The sequence below is a fragment of the Leptodactylus fuscus genome, chromosome 9, assembly GCF_031893055.1.
Source record: "Leptodactylus fuscus isolate aLepFus1 chromosome 9, aLepFus1.hap2, whole genome shotgun sequence".
Lineage (NCBI taxonomy): Eukaryota > Metazoa > Chordata > Amphibia > Anura > Leptodactylidae > Leptodactylus > Leptodactylus fuscus.
Genome location: NC_134273.1, coordinates 51,474,350 through 51,491,742, shown reverse-complemented (window position 1 = coordinate 51,491,742; position 17,393 = coordinate 51,474,350). Strand labels below are relative to the sequence as shown.

Sequence of the window (17,393 nt, the reverse complement as noted above, 5' to 3'; positions counted from 1 at the left end):
TGGTGGTCCTTATTATTAATAAAGCTACAAAATTCTATGTAATTTGTCATATTCTTTCTAATATATATATATATATATATTTAAAAATAATTTCTAGTGGCACTGTAGACTAGATATATATGGATAGAACTTTTATAGCAGCACATTGGTGCAGACTGTAGTGAACAAAGGGTTACCTGATGAGATAAAGTCAGGTGATCATGCTCCAGGTGACACTGATATAGGATAACTGGCTCCTAAATGTATGCTGCGCCCTGCCTTTTGTATCTCTTATCATTGTTCCGGGAAGAGCAGGTTGCCAGTATGATGGGGTAAGCTGATAAAGTTATAATTCTTTGTCTTTCTCACTGTCATATACCGCTATGTAAGAGACTGGCAGCAGAAACGTGTGTGTTTCACTGCGGATACTGGTGTGTACCAAGATGTCTTAATACCAAAATAAAGGCCTTCAGGATTAAAATGTACTACTATGCAAGTAAAAACCACATTAGACTCTGTGCTCAGTAAGATACAATCAGAATGTTTTGAGATAAGCAGAACTGAAAGTTTAGTGAGATGATGTAAAACTGCTTGTATACGGTATGTACGGGTTACATTCTGGAGTGACCTGGCTTTTTTATTTTTTAAATAAGAAAACCATAACTATGTTTATAATGAAAAAAAACAACCCACATTTCTTGTACGTCATAGAAATAAAATATGGCAGCTGCACAGAAAATTAGTTACTGCCTAGAATAGTAAGTAATTGCATCTGTTTAGAGTCATATCTGAACACTACTGAATATAGTACCGAAATAAAGTAAATGAAACTACTGTATATAGCCACCAGTTTGTTCCTGAAATCTTACATAGTCTCGAGAGAGGTAGTCCTGGGCGTGTGAAATTTTCTATCATGGCGGCTAGTTTTTTAGTGTTCGATCAATAGTTATGACAATTGCATTTTTAACACTACAGATATATATATAGAGAGAGAGAAGAGGGATCTTCTTCTATCATTTTTTTAATGATTTTATTTATTATACACTTATTAAAAGATCAATTACAAACATTTAAAGAGAACCAACATACGTTGAAAACCAAGGTCCTTCCCACTTATTTACATCCCACTACACCTGCTCGAGAAAGAAAAAGATAAAACCTGGTAGTTATGGAGTCATTGTAATCTGTAAGAAGACAGATTTTAATAAGAAAATTTTTTCTACTTTAGGTCTATTCACATTTAAATCATGATCTAAATTACACAAAATATTATAGTGACAAATTCATGACAAATTCATTTAGCAGTTCTTCCAGTGTACTTTTAACTTGCTGCCAATACCTGAATAATTTAAGACATCTCCAAATCATATGAAGAAACCTCGCCTCCTCCTTCTTATAGGTTTGTAGAGCAGGCGTTATCGGACACAGGTATACCTAGCATGTATGTGTGTTTTTACTTTTTTTTTTTTTTTTGCATTTATTAGACCCCCTAGAGGTCTTGAACCCCAGGGGGTCTAGTCACTAATGCAATGCAGTACAATGCTAATGCATTGCAATACATTGCAAAAAATTGTCATTTCTTTTGCAGGCTGCATAGAGTAGCCTGCAAAAGAAAATCACTGCAGACAGGCCTGGGAGCTTTTACAAGGATCCCGGCTGTCATGCCAATGGAACGTCGGCCCTGGAGCTTGCTCCAGGTACCGACGATCACCGGCAAAATGGTGGCACCCATGCGCCGCCGGGCAAATGGCGCCTCAGTCAGCTTTGACCGAGCCACCAGAAGTGTTAATGCCAACAATCTGTGTGGACACCGACCGTGGGCATTAGTGCATGGTGTCTGCTGTATGATACAGCAGACACCCAGGTTATGGCAACCACCCGAATCCCGAGCGGCCTGCCATAGTTAAATACCCGGCATCCGCCGTACTAGTACGGCGGATGTCGGGAAGGGGTTAAAAACTTGGAGGGGTTGTCTAATTTTGCCTGGACAACTCCTTTAACTTCAATTATTCCAATTCTAAAGCGATCCACCTGTAAAAAAAAATAATTTAAAAAAATCTTATTCACACTATTCCTGATGTGTTTCAAAGAATGCCTTTACTGTCATCATGTAACTAATCAGTAATATAGCATACATCTTTACTTCCCACTTAAACCAACATTCCCAATGTGTTGGAGAGAAAATGAAAATTTACTTTGCTAAAGATTTGTCCAGTTATGAGCACTACACATTGCTCCGAACCATTTGCTTCAGAATTCATATACTTTATAATTAAAGTTCCAGATGTAGCTGAAAATAGCTAATTGGTGCCATGTGTTGGACTCCCGTTGATCTGACACTGTTCACAAATCCTTTCAGCGGGGGCTTTACCATCAACAAGTAGGTGGGCAGGGGGCAGCCCCAGAGGAGTTCAGTCCAAAAAAAACAATTATCACCTTCAATGGCACATTAGACATTGATTCAGAAGTCATATTACACCTTAATCTGCTGTGCTAGTCAGATCTTCTAGGATCCTGAAAGGCATATCTGGCAAGTTATAGAACACTTATATCTATGCACATCTATTATCTGTCTGTATTTTAGCAGAGCCTGGTATAAATGTACACAAGAGTGCAAAGATTTGAAAATCTCATATAACTATATTCTATTCCGAATAAAACTTAGAACACATATCCAAAGTTGAAAATTGGACATTTTAACATGTTAAAAAATGAACTCATTTAAAAATTGATCCAATTCTCCAATGTTTTCAGCTTTTAATTAACCATTTACCAACTCTTTTTTTTTTTTTTTAGATAAGTTGCTGATATCAATTTCTAAATGAGTTTTTTTTTTTTTTTTTCAAATGGAATGGAAAAATGTCTCAATTGTCTATGTTTTATTGTACATAAAATACGGTTATATTAGATTTCTAAATCATCATTCTTGTTTTCTTTACATTTTACACAGCATCCCAACTTTTCTGGAATGTGTTCTCAAGTAAAGGTCCATATGCTATATTACTCAGCTTTCCTTGAGTTGCCTTCTGATATAATATCTAGTATTTAGCAGTCCCTATTACAACACTAACTAAAAAATCATGTTACTCAACTTTCATGAGACCCTGAATGGCAAATCTGACAAGGTATGCAATTAGGGAGTAGAGAGGTGGATTTATTTAGAAAAATTTCCCAGTACATTTCCCATTACCCTGAAATGCAAATCTGGCTATAGTATGATTATGGAGCAAGGAGGGAGATTTATTTATATGGATTTAGTATTAAGTAATCCTTACTATGTAGTTTTCCTTGGACCCTGAATGGGGTCCTGTGAAAGCTATGAAACAATATGGAGAATATGTCTTTTTATAACTTGACAGATTTGTCCTTTGTAGTGTCACATGGATTCTTACCTAGCTTTACCAGGCTGCTGAAAAGCAAATCAGGCTAGTCATTTTAAAAAATGAGAGCTTTAGAATTATCGGTGTATAATTAAAGGTATTCTACCATTAAAACACTTTTTTTTTGTAGATAAAAAAGGCTATTCGTCTCTTACCTTTAGATGTGCTCTCCGCCGCACCATTCCTTAGCAATACTTAGCAATTAGTTCTCTCGCAGCGATGGGGGCGTCCCCCACCTCCAATGCCCGCGCAGTTGCCTCTGCCAGTGAGACTAGTAGAGCCGACTGCGCGTGCACGCAATTGCGGCCTCCAAACTATAGCCGCCGGCCGGCATGCGCAGTCGGCTCTACTAGTGTCTCACTGGCAGAGTCAACTTGCAACTTGGCAATTTGCATACTGGTAAAACCGGTATTGCTAAGGAACGGCGCGGCGGAGATCACATCTAAAGGTAAGAGACGAATAGCCTTTCTAAAGGCTATTCCGACGTCTTATCTACAAAAAAAGTGTTTTAATGGTAGAATCCCTTTAATTAGATTTAGCAATTTGCATTGTTTTTGTCTCTGTCCACCTAGATCTAAAGTATCCTGACCCCTATAGGATACTTTAAGAATGGAAGTATCATAATTTTGCTAAGTACTACTTTCTCGTAGCTTTCTCCGCTTTTCACACACGTTGCAAAGCGAGGGTAGCCATCCTACTCTCTCACTCCTGTCTGATCTCGATCACAGCCTCACACCTTGACCATTATGTTATTATCTTGCGCAATATTTATGCCCCCATCTCCTCTCAGATAGCATTTCTGCATCTCCCATTTGCGGTCCTTTCCCTCACTACTTGGCTTCTTGGTGGGGACTTTAATATGGTCTTCTCTGAGCACGCCAACCACCTGTCCATGCCTCAAAGACCGATACCCCAAGCACAAGCACAGCCTGCAAAGGAGTTCTGGCGGTTAATTCGTTCTCATGCTCTGTATGACCTTTGGCGAGTGGATAACCCTACTGGACGTTCTTTTACTTTTTTCTTTCACTCCCATAACACTCATACAAGCATTGATAATTTTTTTGGGAACGCCCCAGCCCTCCAATTGCTGAATGACACTGACATTGGCCCTCTCTCTTGGTCTGACCATGCCCTGGTGGTTGTGACTCTGTCCCCTAATCCCATGACTACGCAATTCTGTCACTGCCACCTTAATGAGTCTTTATTGAAGTCCCTGACTTCTCTCCCCATCCTGCGCATTCATTTGGGTGATTATTTAAATGATAATATGGGCTTAGTAGATTCCCCTGGGGTTCTTTAGGAAGCCCATGAGGCTGTTATGCGGGGCCACTGCATTGCATGAGCCTCTAAACTCAAAAGGGATAGGCAGGTGCAACTGTGACTTCTCCAAGACCGCATTGGTTCCTGGGGGATCTCCGCTGGCCGGTTCTTGCCTGTGTGGATCTTCATGATTTGGAGACTCGTCAGGTCCAGTGACTCCTCTTGTACACTTGCCAACGTTACTTTGAGTATGGCAATAAAGCTTACACCTTGCTGGTGATGACCTTCAGGGGTCACCTTGCTGCTTCTACCCTGCTTTCTGTCTGTGACTTCTCCGGCGTAATCCAACACCATTCCGATTGGGATGCGCTAGCTTTCTACTCCTTTTTCTCTAAATTTTATAACCTGCCTACCCCGCGGGTGTTGTGCCTTCCTGATGGTCATTCTATCTATTTGGCCGACTGCTCCTTGCCGCAATTGTCTATGAAAGACCAGGCATCTCTGAATTCCCCTATCACTGGCAACAAATTAGGAGTCATGAAGGACCTACCTAGTGGTAAGGCCCCAGGCTCTGATGATTTTACGTATCTTTATTACAAAGTTTTCCAGGCCGAGCTTTCCAGTCATCTTGTCAATCTGTTTAACGCCTTTCTTGCAGGTTCCCTGATCCCCCTGACTATGTCACATTCTCTTCTTACCTTAGTCCCTTAGTTACCAGGCAAGGACCCTCGGGACTGTGCTAACTATTGCCCTATCAAATACAGACATGAAGCCATTTACGAATCTTTTTGCGAATAGTCAATGCTTGGCTCCCTCTCCTTGTCCATAAGGACCAGGTGGGTTTCGTTCCCTGATGTCAGGACTGCGACAACACCAGAAGGACGGTGGACTTAGTAGAAGTATCGAATCATACCTCTACCCCGGCCCTTCTTTTGAGTTTGGACACTGAGAAGGGCTTCAACTGGTCTTTCATGCTCTCTACTCTGGAGGTTTTTGGGTTGTAGGGGGCTTTCCTCACGGCGATCCGTGCTCTTTATTCATTGCTCTTGGCGGTGGTTAAACTTCCACACTCCTCCTCGCCCTCCTTCTCCATTCACAACGGCACTAGACATGGCTTCCCTCTCTCCCCCCTTATTTTTGCTCTTTGCATCGAATCCCTTGCTGCCAAAATTCGTAGGGATCTCGATATTAGGGTGATCAATGTTATGGACAAGGAATTCAAGGTTTCTCTCTTCGCAGATAATGTCCTCCTCACTCTTGTCTCTCCCCATCCCTAACTTCTCACGTTTGCTCGAGGTCTATAGCAATTTCTTTGGGTATAAAGTAAACCTCTCGAAAACTCAGGTGCTTCCCCTTAATATCCCACAGGACCTCCTTACTCTTCTTCAGAGTAATTTTGAGTTCCAATCAAACCTCCTCTATTCACTACTTGGGGTTTCAAATATCCCCTTCCAAGTGTGAGAAGGAGCGCTATCGCAGGTCCTTCCTTCCAACCGCGACCAGGCTGTATAATCTACATCAAACCAAGCGATGTTCACTCCGCACAGAGAACTAATGATTATGACAATGACCATGAAGTCTTCCTTCTTTCTCTTCCGTTCCTTAGCTGCTATAGACTCCTAGTATATCTTCTCTTCTCAGCATATGTGTGTCTACGTCTGTATTATATTACTGTGTATTATCCTTTACCTGTATTACTATGCTGCTGTAACATGCTGAAATTTCCGCAATGTGAGACTATTAAAGGATTATCTTATCTTATTCAACCCTCTATTCAGTAAACTATCCACATCTTTTCCATGATCTGAGAGCCCTCTTAGATAAATGGCAACCCTTGCCTATTTCCCTCTTTGGGAGAATTGCTGCAGTCAAGATGTCTCCCCAAGTTATTATACTATTTCAAGACTCTCCCGGTGGCGGTCCCCCGTGCAGACCTTCAGAAGGCAATCTTTCAGTTTACTTCGCAGGGTAAAAAGCACCATATACCTCATTCAGTTATGCTGGCGGAGAGGGGGTGTGGTGGATTGCACAATTATTGGGCAGCGCTGCTATGCTGTATCCCATTTTGAACAGCTATGGCGGCGTGAACTAAATGGGCTGAAATCAAGAATCTCTGGCTTGTACTCATGCATCCTCCTAATGCTCCCCCCTCCCCCCCCCTCCCCCCGCTTGGCCCTATTCTATTTACTAGGTCTGTCTTTCTGGTCCTCGTGTTGCACTTGCTCTTCAATGGTATCTATCCTGTTTAATCCTCTCCTACCGGATAGTCTGTCCACTGCTATAGTCAAGGGTGTGATCCAGAGCCAGCCTTTTCCGCATTGCTGATATGGTTGACCCTGTGACACTGGAACTCAGGTCCTTTGATTGTCTCACAACTACCATGAACCTCCCCTCCATTGAATGGCTCCACTACTCTCAGGTGGTCCATTTTGTTCGCTCACTGTATGGGTCCCTTGAGGTTACTCTGCCCACTGCCTTTGAGAAGATTTATTGGGCAGGTACATTTACTAGAGGTCTTATTTCCTCTATTTATCAGCTTCTGTCCTCCCATACTGGGGATTCCTTTGCCACTGATATATGACTAATTGGAAGTAGGCAGTGGGTAGACGTATCTTCCTGAGCCAGTGGAAGAGTGTATGGTCTCGTGCCCAGGAGTCCTCTCAATGTGTGACTTTTCCAGAGACCCAGTATAAGCTGTTGAGACACAAGTCTTATAGTCCTGCTCTTCTTCACACTTTGAACCCTGCGATTCTCCCTGGCTGTTGGCGCTGCCAAACTGCAGTGGGTACCCTTCACCACATTTTTTGGGCATGTCCTCTTATTCTGAGCTTCTGGAGGGAGATTAGGGCTCTGACAATTGTGCTCTTTGTTCAGGGGCTCCCCCTTGTTTACCTTCTTGGCCTCCCTCCTAGCCATTTGGGTAGGAGGGCTTCCAGACTTTTCCTATACCTTTCCACAGTGGCTAAGACTCTCATAGTTTAACATTTGGAAGAGTGTAGCTCCCCCCAATGGTCCTGAATTACTGGCCATGATGAAGGATGTGCGGAGCCTTGAGTATCTAACTGCGAGCATTAATAATACCCTCGATGCCTTCCAGTCTATTGGGGCCCCTTGGGACACTTACTGCGTCCTGAAGGGTTTTTGATCCTGGACCTCCCTCTCCCATTCCTTCCTCCTGTTCTATTCCCTTGTGTTTTGTCTCATCTTTGTGTGCCCCCCTTTTTCTTTCTTTTTTTTCTCACTCTCTTTCTTTAGCAGGCCCTCAGGCTTTGATTATGTGGTTGCATTTACTCCATTTGGAGCTCGTGGGTTTTTCTTCCTCCCATCCTGTTTCTTTGTTTGTTCTTTTTTTTTTTTTAATTTGTATTGAAAATATCTTTAATAAAAATTACAGTTGAATAAAAAAGAATGGAAGTATCACAGTCAACAAGATTTCATCCACAATGTATCCACATTTCTGAATAAAAAAAGGAATATTCCTGTAACATGTGGGGGCTCGTCTGGGATTTCAGCTGTTCTGAGGGCTAATATAAAGAAAATTGCCAGAAACACAGGGAACTGCAACTTAAAATACCAGTAAGTAAGATCATTGTTCTTCCCCCTGTTGCTGGCATTAATTCAGGTAATAACCCTTTGAATATTGCTTTGAAATCATGATACACTTGTCTTTGTTGCTATATTGTGTGTAGTATGCTTGGTGAGAATGCAGTGTAATAGAGTATGATAGATTTATGTAAATGCTGATAAGATTACAGGACAGTGGATGTGGAAAAAGTGAGACCCCTACTGGTGGTTAATAGTCAATGTATGTATGAGTTGTAGAAATCCATTTCAGTGCAGAAAAAATGTAGATGAATCAGTAGTCTGCAGGTAAATAATATACAGATGACATAAATGTATAGGATATTTTGTAGTCAGGGACTACAGGGGGAAGCTCATCACCTTCAAATTTTGGGACCCATGGAAATTTGAGTTTCCAGAGATAATGTCCATGGACTTGGGTATCACCATCCACGGATTGGGGAAATTGCTACTGAAATGGTTAAAAAAGAGGTTGGTGAAGGTCTGGAAAAACTAACAAAGAAAGCCAACATGCCAAAGGAAGGATGGAACATACTGATGAAAAGAGTGAAAATGAAGAGTTGCAGAAGGATGAGGAGTGCAAACTGTGTCCTTAATGGAGATTAGTATGTAATGAGGTATGTGCAATGATCATTCACATGTAATTCAGCTAAAGGGTTAATGTTAGAGATGAGCGAACAGTAAAATGTTCGAGATTCGATATTCGTTTCGAGTAGCCCCTCAATATTCGGCTACTCGAATCGAATATTGAACCCTATTATAGTCTATGGGGGGAAAATGCTCGTTTCAGGGTTAGGCAACATTCGATCAAATTATACTTACCAAGTCCACGAGTGAGAGTCGGGCTGGATCCTCCGAGAAGTCTTCTCCGTGCAGCATCCCCGCGGCATCTTCCGGCTCTGAATTCACTCTGCCAAGCATCGGGCCTGGGCAGAGCCGACTGCGCATGTCCGCACTACAAGCGGGCATGCGCAGTCGGCTCTGCCCAGGCCCGATGCCTGGCAGAGTGAATTCAGAGCCGGAAGACGCCGCGGGGAAGCTGAACGGCGAAAACTTCTAAAGGTAGGAGGAGCGTTGATTGGCCAGCGTTGATTGGCCGACTGTATAGCATACGGCCAATCAATGCTGGTTTTGCATCGAACTTTTCCATTCGAATAGCGAGTGGTACTCGATCGAATACTACTCGCTCATCTCTAGTTAATGAGTTTGCTTGGAGTGCGAAAAATGAGTATAAGTTTATCTGATGAATAAATAGCTAAGGCTGCGAGGCCTGTGCTAACATTTGTAAAACACTCTTCTCGATAGCGAAGAACGTGTTCAACTGGGTTACTGGAGACTCCTACGATCTACCCTCCAACAGATGGGTGTAGGTTTGGTTTCTTGAGTAAAATTTTCTCCCTCTACAGTGACACCTTGGCTAGAGTGAGAGAGCGAATGGCATCCTTTCTGACCCTTTCCCGAACCAAAATAGTACCAGACAAGGTTGCCCCTTGTCCCCATTTCTCTATGTGCTCATTATGAAACACCCGGTGGTGGCGATCTTGCAGTCCCTGACATCCATGGCCTCCAGATGAGTAGTCAACAGGTTAAAGGGTTTGGCCACTTTCAGACCAATATTGACAAACAAATGTATATTAAAAGATATACAATTTTCCAATATACTTTCTGTATCAATTCCTTACAGTTTTCTAGATCTCTGCTTGTTGTCATTCATTCTGTTACTTCTAGAGGATAAAAGTCTGACCATGGTCATGTGATTTACGGTCCATGGTCATGTGATGAGCACACAGGTGCTGCTCGTTACAGTCACAGCACAATATTCAGACATCTGCCTGGTAATCCGCTGTGCACCTGTGTGTACATCACATGACCATGGTCAGAGTTTTAACCTCTAGAAGTAACAGAATGAATGACAGCCAGCCAAAATCTAGAAAACTGTGAGGAATTGATACAGAAAGTATATTGGAAAATTGCATAACTTTTTATTGTACATTTGTTTGTCAATATTGGTCTGAAAGTGGCCAACCCCTTTAAGGCGGTGCTATACGCTGACAATTTTCTCCTTTGGTCCATGCTTCATCAGTTCAATTGCTTTGACCACCAGAGTGATTTTAAAGTTAATCTGTCCAAAATTGAGGCGCTCAAAGTTGTGCTGCCCCCTTCGGAGGTAGCTTATCTTGTAGACTGCTTCCCGTTTAAGTGGCAGTCAAATATTTAGGCATCCAGATCCCCCCCCCCATCCCTCTCATCTGTACTGCCTTAACTTCACCGCTATTCAAGATGCCCAGCAGACTTGCGGAAATATGACGCTCTGGATTTGTCTTTGTTCGCCTGTATTAATGTTTTAAAAATGGATGTTATTCCCTGACTCATATACGTGTTTTAGACGTGTTTCATGTCCCATGAGATTTCTTCTTTGACATTCAGTTTCCAGTTTGGGAAATTTGTGCGGGGTTTGGCGCGCAGTAGACTCTGGTTGCAAATGCTGACATGTCGTTAGAGCGAAGGGGGAGCGGGTTTAACGGACCAAAAATTATATTATCATTCCTTGGTTTTGCTACGCCTCTTTCACTGGCGCTATTGTTGTGCTGATAAACAATGGGTCTAGAATGAGGCTGACTTGCTCTCGGCCCATCTTCACTCCCTGCCATGGGTCCTGGCACATTATTGTCCCAAGACCTTAAAGCACACCTTTCTGTCATCACACTTACTCAAGCTCTGGGATGTGACATATGCAGGGGACCATGTCGCTTGGGTCCCCAGCCCATTCTTTCGCAACCCCGCGCCTACTCTGGTGGAATCTGGAGAATGGAGGCCCTGGTGGCAGGGGACTCTCCAGATTCCTCCAAATTTGCATCCCTCTCGCAGCCGTGGGTGGAGTTCCTGGAGTCCTTTGAGTTTTCTGACCTTTTTTCTTGATTTAGTCACCCCGTACTTCCCTGAGGTTGGCCCTTTGACCCTGGTGTTCTTCTCCCTTCTCTACCTTACCTCTCTCTGTCTGTTCTCTCCCTGTCTCTTGTGCTTTGTCTTTCTTTTTGTATGTTCAGTCTGAACAGGTTAGCTCTGTCAGTGTGGTGCCACACTTCACAGTCCTCGCACACAGACTATTATCAGGCCTTGATTAGTCAGCTGACCTCCCTGGTGTGAGTCTTTACCAAACACCCTTTAACTGCCTGGCTGGGACATACCTTTCTTCCCAGACCACACCCTTCACTCTCTCACACTATGTACAAGTGTACCTAGAAGAATTACTGCTGTTTGAAGGCAAAAGGTGCTCACACCAAATATTGATATGATCTAGATTTCTCTTCATTCACTTTGCATTTTGTTAATTTTCATAAAAAAACTATTAACACTTCTATTTCTGAAAACAGTATTCCCCTGACTTTTCTGCCTACGGAAGATTTTTGTACAGTGGTATATACTTTTTTTCATGGTGATGGGTATGAATCTGAATTCTGTATCCATTTATCTTATGCTCCAAGAACTTTTTCACTGCATATGCTAAGGATAGGGTCAGGCCATAATGTAAAATCAACATTAGATACATAGACACTGTGAGTCTGATTTAGTATGGTTCTCAATGTGACATTGAGGCCTTTATACTCTTTTTAGTAGATACAGGGACATGAATACAAATCCCTTCAGCTTAGAATGTTATCTCCACTCATTCATCAAGTGAGTGGAGATCCAAAAAAAAAATCAGAAAATACAGAACTTTTTATTGTATAATGTTTTATTTACATAAAACTGGAAACTCTCTAAAACAGTCAAAGTAAATTTCAGTTTGGCTGCTATTATCTACAGCTTTATTTTCATAAATGTTCACAAAATTGATCCTGCTGTATTTTTTTTTTTTTTTTGTATTTTACAGATGAAGAAAATATGACATGTACAACCCCTCTACAAATTCATGGGGAACCACTGAAAGAGACAGAAAAACATATCAATCTAATGTGTTTCACCAATCTATACGAGAGAGACTACCTTTTCCTAATGTTGGTTGGATTTGTTATATTTGGCTCTGGTACAGTAGTAGCATGGCTAACTGGTGTCTGTGTTGTAATCTATGATCGATTGTGTGGCTCCAGTGAGGATGATGAAGATGAAGATGATGAAGAACCTCCTCCACCTCCAAAACCCAAAAAGAAGGAAGAAGAGGCCTAAAAATAAGTCTTCATATCAATGCAATCACCATCTGCCTTCTAACATGTATCAACCAAATCCGAACTCGATTTGCTTACCTGGTTAATATAACAATCTGTTTCCCAAAATATTGTACATCATAAAATCACATAAAATATAGAAACAATAGACATTCTGTAGCATTATTAAACTATTTGTGTCCTGCTTTAAAGCCTGGTTCACATCTGTCTTGGAGGCTTTATTAGGAGCATGCTGTGCTATTTTTTCAGAAAGATGGTTGACACCCTGATAAAACAAACCTGAAAGATCCTATTATAGTCATTAGAGTTTGTTCAGGTTCATTATGTGACTGATATTGCACTGCAGCTGTTTTCATTCTTTTAATCCTATAAATGGACATGCAAAATGAAAATATGCGGCTGAGAACCTAAGGTAGCCTAAGAAACGTATTAGTGCACAGCATTAATAGTAATATATTATGTATATATCCCTGATTGTATAAGGCACAAAAGTGGTCAAAGAGGCACCCTGAGAAATTATATATTTGTATACTGCTAACTCATCAGCAATATAATTTTTTTTATCCTGGACCACTAAGTTCTGTATGTCCCTCCAGTGCTGCTAAAGATATCATTTATTGAGAGTAGTGGTATAGTAGGCTCTTCTGATTTACACTATCCATTTTAACAGTATTTTCTGCTGTGCACATAAATTCTAGTTTATTTCAATGAGATGCTGCTTTACTCTGCTCTCTACTGCCTACTGCTTGTAGGAACTGTACAGGAGAAACCTATCACAAGCAGGAGGCAGGGGCAACAGGATAAAGCTGCATCACCTACACAAAGACTAGGCATTGTGAGTTAAGGCACAGAAGTTATGGTTCTAATGTGTCACTCACTACCCTTAAATAGAGCTCAGAGAAAGTGCAGTATAATGAGACTCCACTTTCTCCTTCTTTGCAATGTTCATAGTATCATGACCAGGGTAGTCAGAATTAGGGCAACAAAAGAAAAAGGGAAGAAGGACTCAAGATGATAAACGAACTATAAATGGCATAAACTAACTAAAACAGGTACATGCATGGTGTACACACAAAAAAAAATCTACATTACCCTTTAATAGTCTATGCCAACTGTATAAATTAAAATAAAAAAAACAAAAACATTTTCCACTGGAATGCTTTCTTTATTATAGTTTCTTTGAAGAAAGAGAAGATCTAGAGGTGATTATCTAGAGTAGATAAGACGTTTGTGAACTAGAAAAATCAAAAGGAAAAAACCGCTACATCTGAAAAAAGAGGAACAGCTTACGCATTTCAGGACATGGTGTTGAGTCCCTTAGTCCCTTAGAGATTCATGTCTGTGTGAATTATACCTGACGGTAATCATGGGGTTAATGGTAAAAAGGTGTGGCTTCATACACACTATATAAGAATGGTCTGAAGGTTTATTTAGTATGCTATGACTAAGGGACTCAACACCATGTCCTGAAACGCGCAAGCTGTTCCTCTTTTTTCTTGCTCCTGAAACATGTTTATGTTTTTTATATCAATGAAGTAAAAGTTACATTTTAAGTATTTGATTGCCGGACGATAATTTTTTCTATTTTGTTTGTGAACTAGGGTGTAGAAAAAGTTCAAGCAATTGCTCTTAGGGCCCCTTCACACGGAGGATACGCTGGCTGATTTTGAACGTGTAAACGTTCTGAATCAGCAGCGTTTAAAACAGGTCCCATTGCTTTCTATGGGAGCCGGCATACGCGCGCTCCCCATAGAAATGAATGGGAAAAAGCAGCCCATTCATTTCTATGGGGAGCGCACGTATGCCGGCTCCCATAGAAAGCAATGGGACCTGTTTTAAACGCTGCTGATTCAGAACGTTTACACGTTCAAAATCAGCCAGCGTATCCTCCGTGTGAAGGGGCCCTTATTGGTCTACAATAGAAAAGAGGTTATCTTCATTCCTGATTTATATACCTGGGTATGTATACCAGTGATCTCACACACTATTTTAGGGGAAAAAACACCTTTAGGTTGAGGCCCCACATTGTGGAAACACAGCTTTTTTGATGCAGATTTTGCTGCAGTTTTTTTGAGCCAAAGTCAAAAATGGCTACAAAAGGAATGGGAAATATATAGGAAGTTCTTATACTTTTCCCTTCTGCTCAATCCACTCCTGGCTTTGGCTCAAAAAACAACAGCAAAATCAGAAACAAAAAATGCTGCATTTCCGCAACGTGGGGCCTCAACCTAAAGCCCTACTGGGCGGAAACGCAGCAAAAAAATGCAGCGTAAAAACTGCAGTGAAAACGTTGTGTTTTCTGTCGCGGAAAAAAACGCACATGTACATGCGTTTTTCATCGTGTTTTTACAGTTTTGTGCTGCAGAAATTCATATGAGTTTTCTGTTGAGTTTTTCATCGTGTTTTTGCTCGAGTTTCTCATGTGCAATAAAGGTAATTGAAAGGCTATTTTGAAAATCATAAGGAATTATGATCCTCTGCTATTTAGGCTTGGGCCCGACACCGCGATTTGGCCGCGGGAAAAATCGCTGCATTTTACAGTACTTGCAAAGTGGATGGGATTCATGTGAATCCCATGCCCACTCTGTGGGAAAAAAAAAATTGCAGCGCAAACACGGTACAATTTCCAAAACCATTGCAGTTTTCAAAATCGCAGCATGTCAATTATATCTACGGAAACACCAGCGGCTTTCCAATAGATATAATTGTAAAAGAAAATCTGCAGATGAAAACTCCGTGAACTTTCTGTTCAAAGCGCTGCAGGAAGAACCGCAATGCATTCACGTCGTGGTTGTTCCCACAGCGTTTTAGCGTGGCGGTTCCAGCCCGTGGTGCCTTAGCCTCAACCAAGCAAAACAGTGAGTTGTTGTCTGTGGATTGTGATGCTTTTCCATGGCATTTCTGCAGAGTGTCCGCAATACATTTATCATGCTGCGTTTTTGCTTCAGAAACTGACTTTATTTGTCACAGAGAATGGTCACAGACTAATTCTGTATCTGTTCCCATTGATGCTAATGTAAACAAGTCTGTGACCATTCTCTTTGCTGTCCATTGCCTTCATCCCATTACGGAACACAGAAACGGACTTTAGTAATGGTAGTGTGAATTCCCCTATTAGAACAATTGCACAGTCTCTCTGATTAATCAGTATTCTGCAGGGGGGCTGATATTAGGGGTCTGCACAGGTATGGAACATATCTATCATTAGAATCCCATTTTTTAAGACTAACACGTAGGAATAGCCTTGAGAAAGGCTATTCTTCTCCTACCTATAGAAGTCTTCTTCGCGCCATGGTTCTGGTGATATTCCTGGTTTTCTGTGGTATTCAAAATATTTTTCTCTCAGCACTGGGGACGTCCCCAATGCTGCTTGAAAAATCTCCAGCGCCGGCCTCATCTTCTTCTGCAATCCCTCTCCGCACGTCTTCTTCCGGCCTGGTCTTCAAAATAATAGGCATGCACAGTCGGCTCTGCCATCGGGTTTCGGACAGAGCCGACTGAGCATGTTTGCAGCCATTTTCTTGTGGCCGCTTACACAGTACGCTCGGCAGCGGCACAGAGAAGATATCTAAAGGTATGAGAAGAATAGCCTTTCTTAAGGTTATTTCTACGTGTTAGTCTTAAAAAATATAATTCTAACAATAGAAGGAGTTTTCCCACAAAGAGAAGACTGCAGGACTTTTCTTCCGCTTCACAATCAATCTGACCACAGTCAGGGCAAATGTGGGTGGGACTGGTGGCTGTACTTCTGCTATTTCCAGTGCTCTTAGTTAAGTGAATGGGAGTGCTGACCATCACCAGTTCCACCCACATTCACATTTGCTCAAGTTGAATGTGGAGCAGGAGAACGTTCCTGCAGTTTTCTCTTCAGGGGAAAACCCCCTTAATCTGTGCTGCTGTGCAGTTTAAAGAGTATTTTGCATACTGGTCCAATGCTTTATAGGAAATGTATGAAAATTGCTGCATTTTACAGTCTAGCAAATCCCATCCACATCTTGCGGAAAAATACACACAGTGGACACGCTGAAATTTTCAAAACCACTGTGGTTTTGGAATTCGCAGCATGTCATTTACATCTACGGAAACGCCAGTGGTTTCTCTAAAGGTATAATGGAAGCAGAAAGTCCACAGAGGATTATTAGGGGTTAGTCGCCATCAAGGGGTTACACACAGTAATGAAATGACTCTAAGTAACTCCAAGTGCAGGGACGCCTTCTAAAGAATGGGATAATCGACATCATAATTTGACTGCACTCCAGGGGTTACTCATGTCATGGTCATTACTTGAGTAAAAAGATACTAACAAAGTACCATCTCATTGCATAAAAGCCCCACATAGAGTGCTGCAGCCAAAAAGTGCTGTGGCAAAAACCTCAGCAGAAACACACTGCAGTTTTTCCCACAATGCTTTTCACAGAAAGTCTGCAAAGTTTTCCACTTTCTGCTTTTATTATACCTTTACAGAAACCTCCATTATCTCAGTAGGTATAATTCACACACTGTGATTTACAAAAATGCTTGTGTTTTTGAAATTGCAGCATTTCAGTTGTGGATTTTTTTCTGCAATGCGTGGATAGGATTAACCAGAATTCCATCCACTTTGCAATTACAGCCAAATCGCGGCACTTACACTTTGTGGAGCTCGAGCCTAAAAATATCATAAATGCTGTAAAAATTACAAATGTTTTTCATCATAAAAGCAGAACTTTTATTTTGTTAAGTCAGGTTGGAAAGATTATACACCACAAAAAAAAAAAATTGACAACACTCAAACACTGGGAATAGGCAGGGTGTTGCCACTCAATGACTCACTTAATGTTATGGTGATGCACTGTAAAAAGTTTTCCTTCACCACACCCTATCAGAATGGCAAGTGTAAATGTGCAGCTCACATGGGTTACAAGCACATTCCCCTTGGTCATGACTGTGAAAACAAGAAATTAACTACTAAATCATTGTAGTTCAAATGCAGCTTCATTTATAATGTTCAGATAATTTTCCTCTGATGCAGGGGTAGGCAACCTGT

General features: G+C 41.4%; 1 protein-coding gene across 1 annotated transcript in view; it reads left to right on the top strand.

Moving 5' to 3' along the window:
• LRRC52 (leucine rich repeat containing 52) overlaps positions 1 to 12,368 on the top strand; it is a 70,859-nt gene extending 58,491 nt beyond the window's left edge. The window contains exon 2 of the mRNA XM_075286713.1: positions 12,076 to 12,368. Within this exon, the coding sequence (XP_075142814.1) occupies positions 12,076 to 12,368 (293 nt within the window). The remainder of the gene's footprint in view (positions 1 to 12,075) is intronic.
• The last annotated feature ends 5,025 nt before the right edge of the window (positions 12,369 to 17,393 follow it).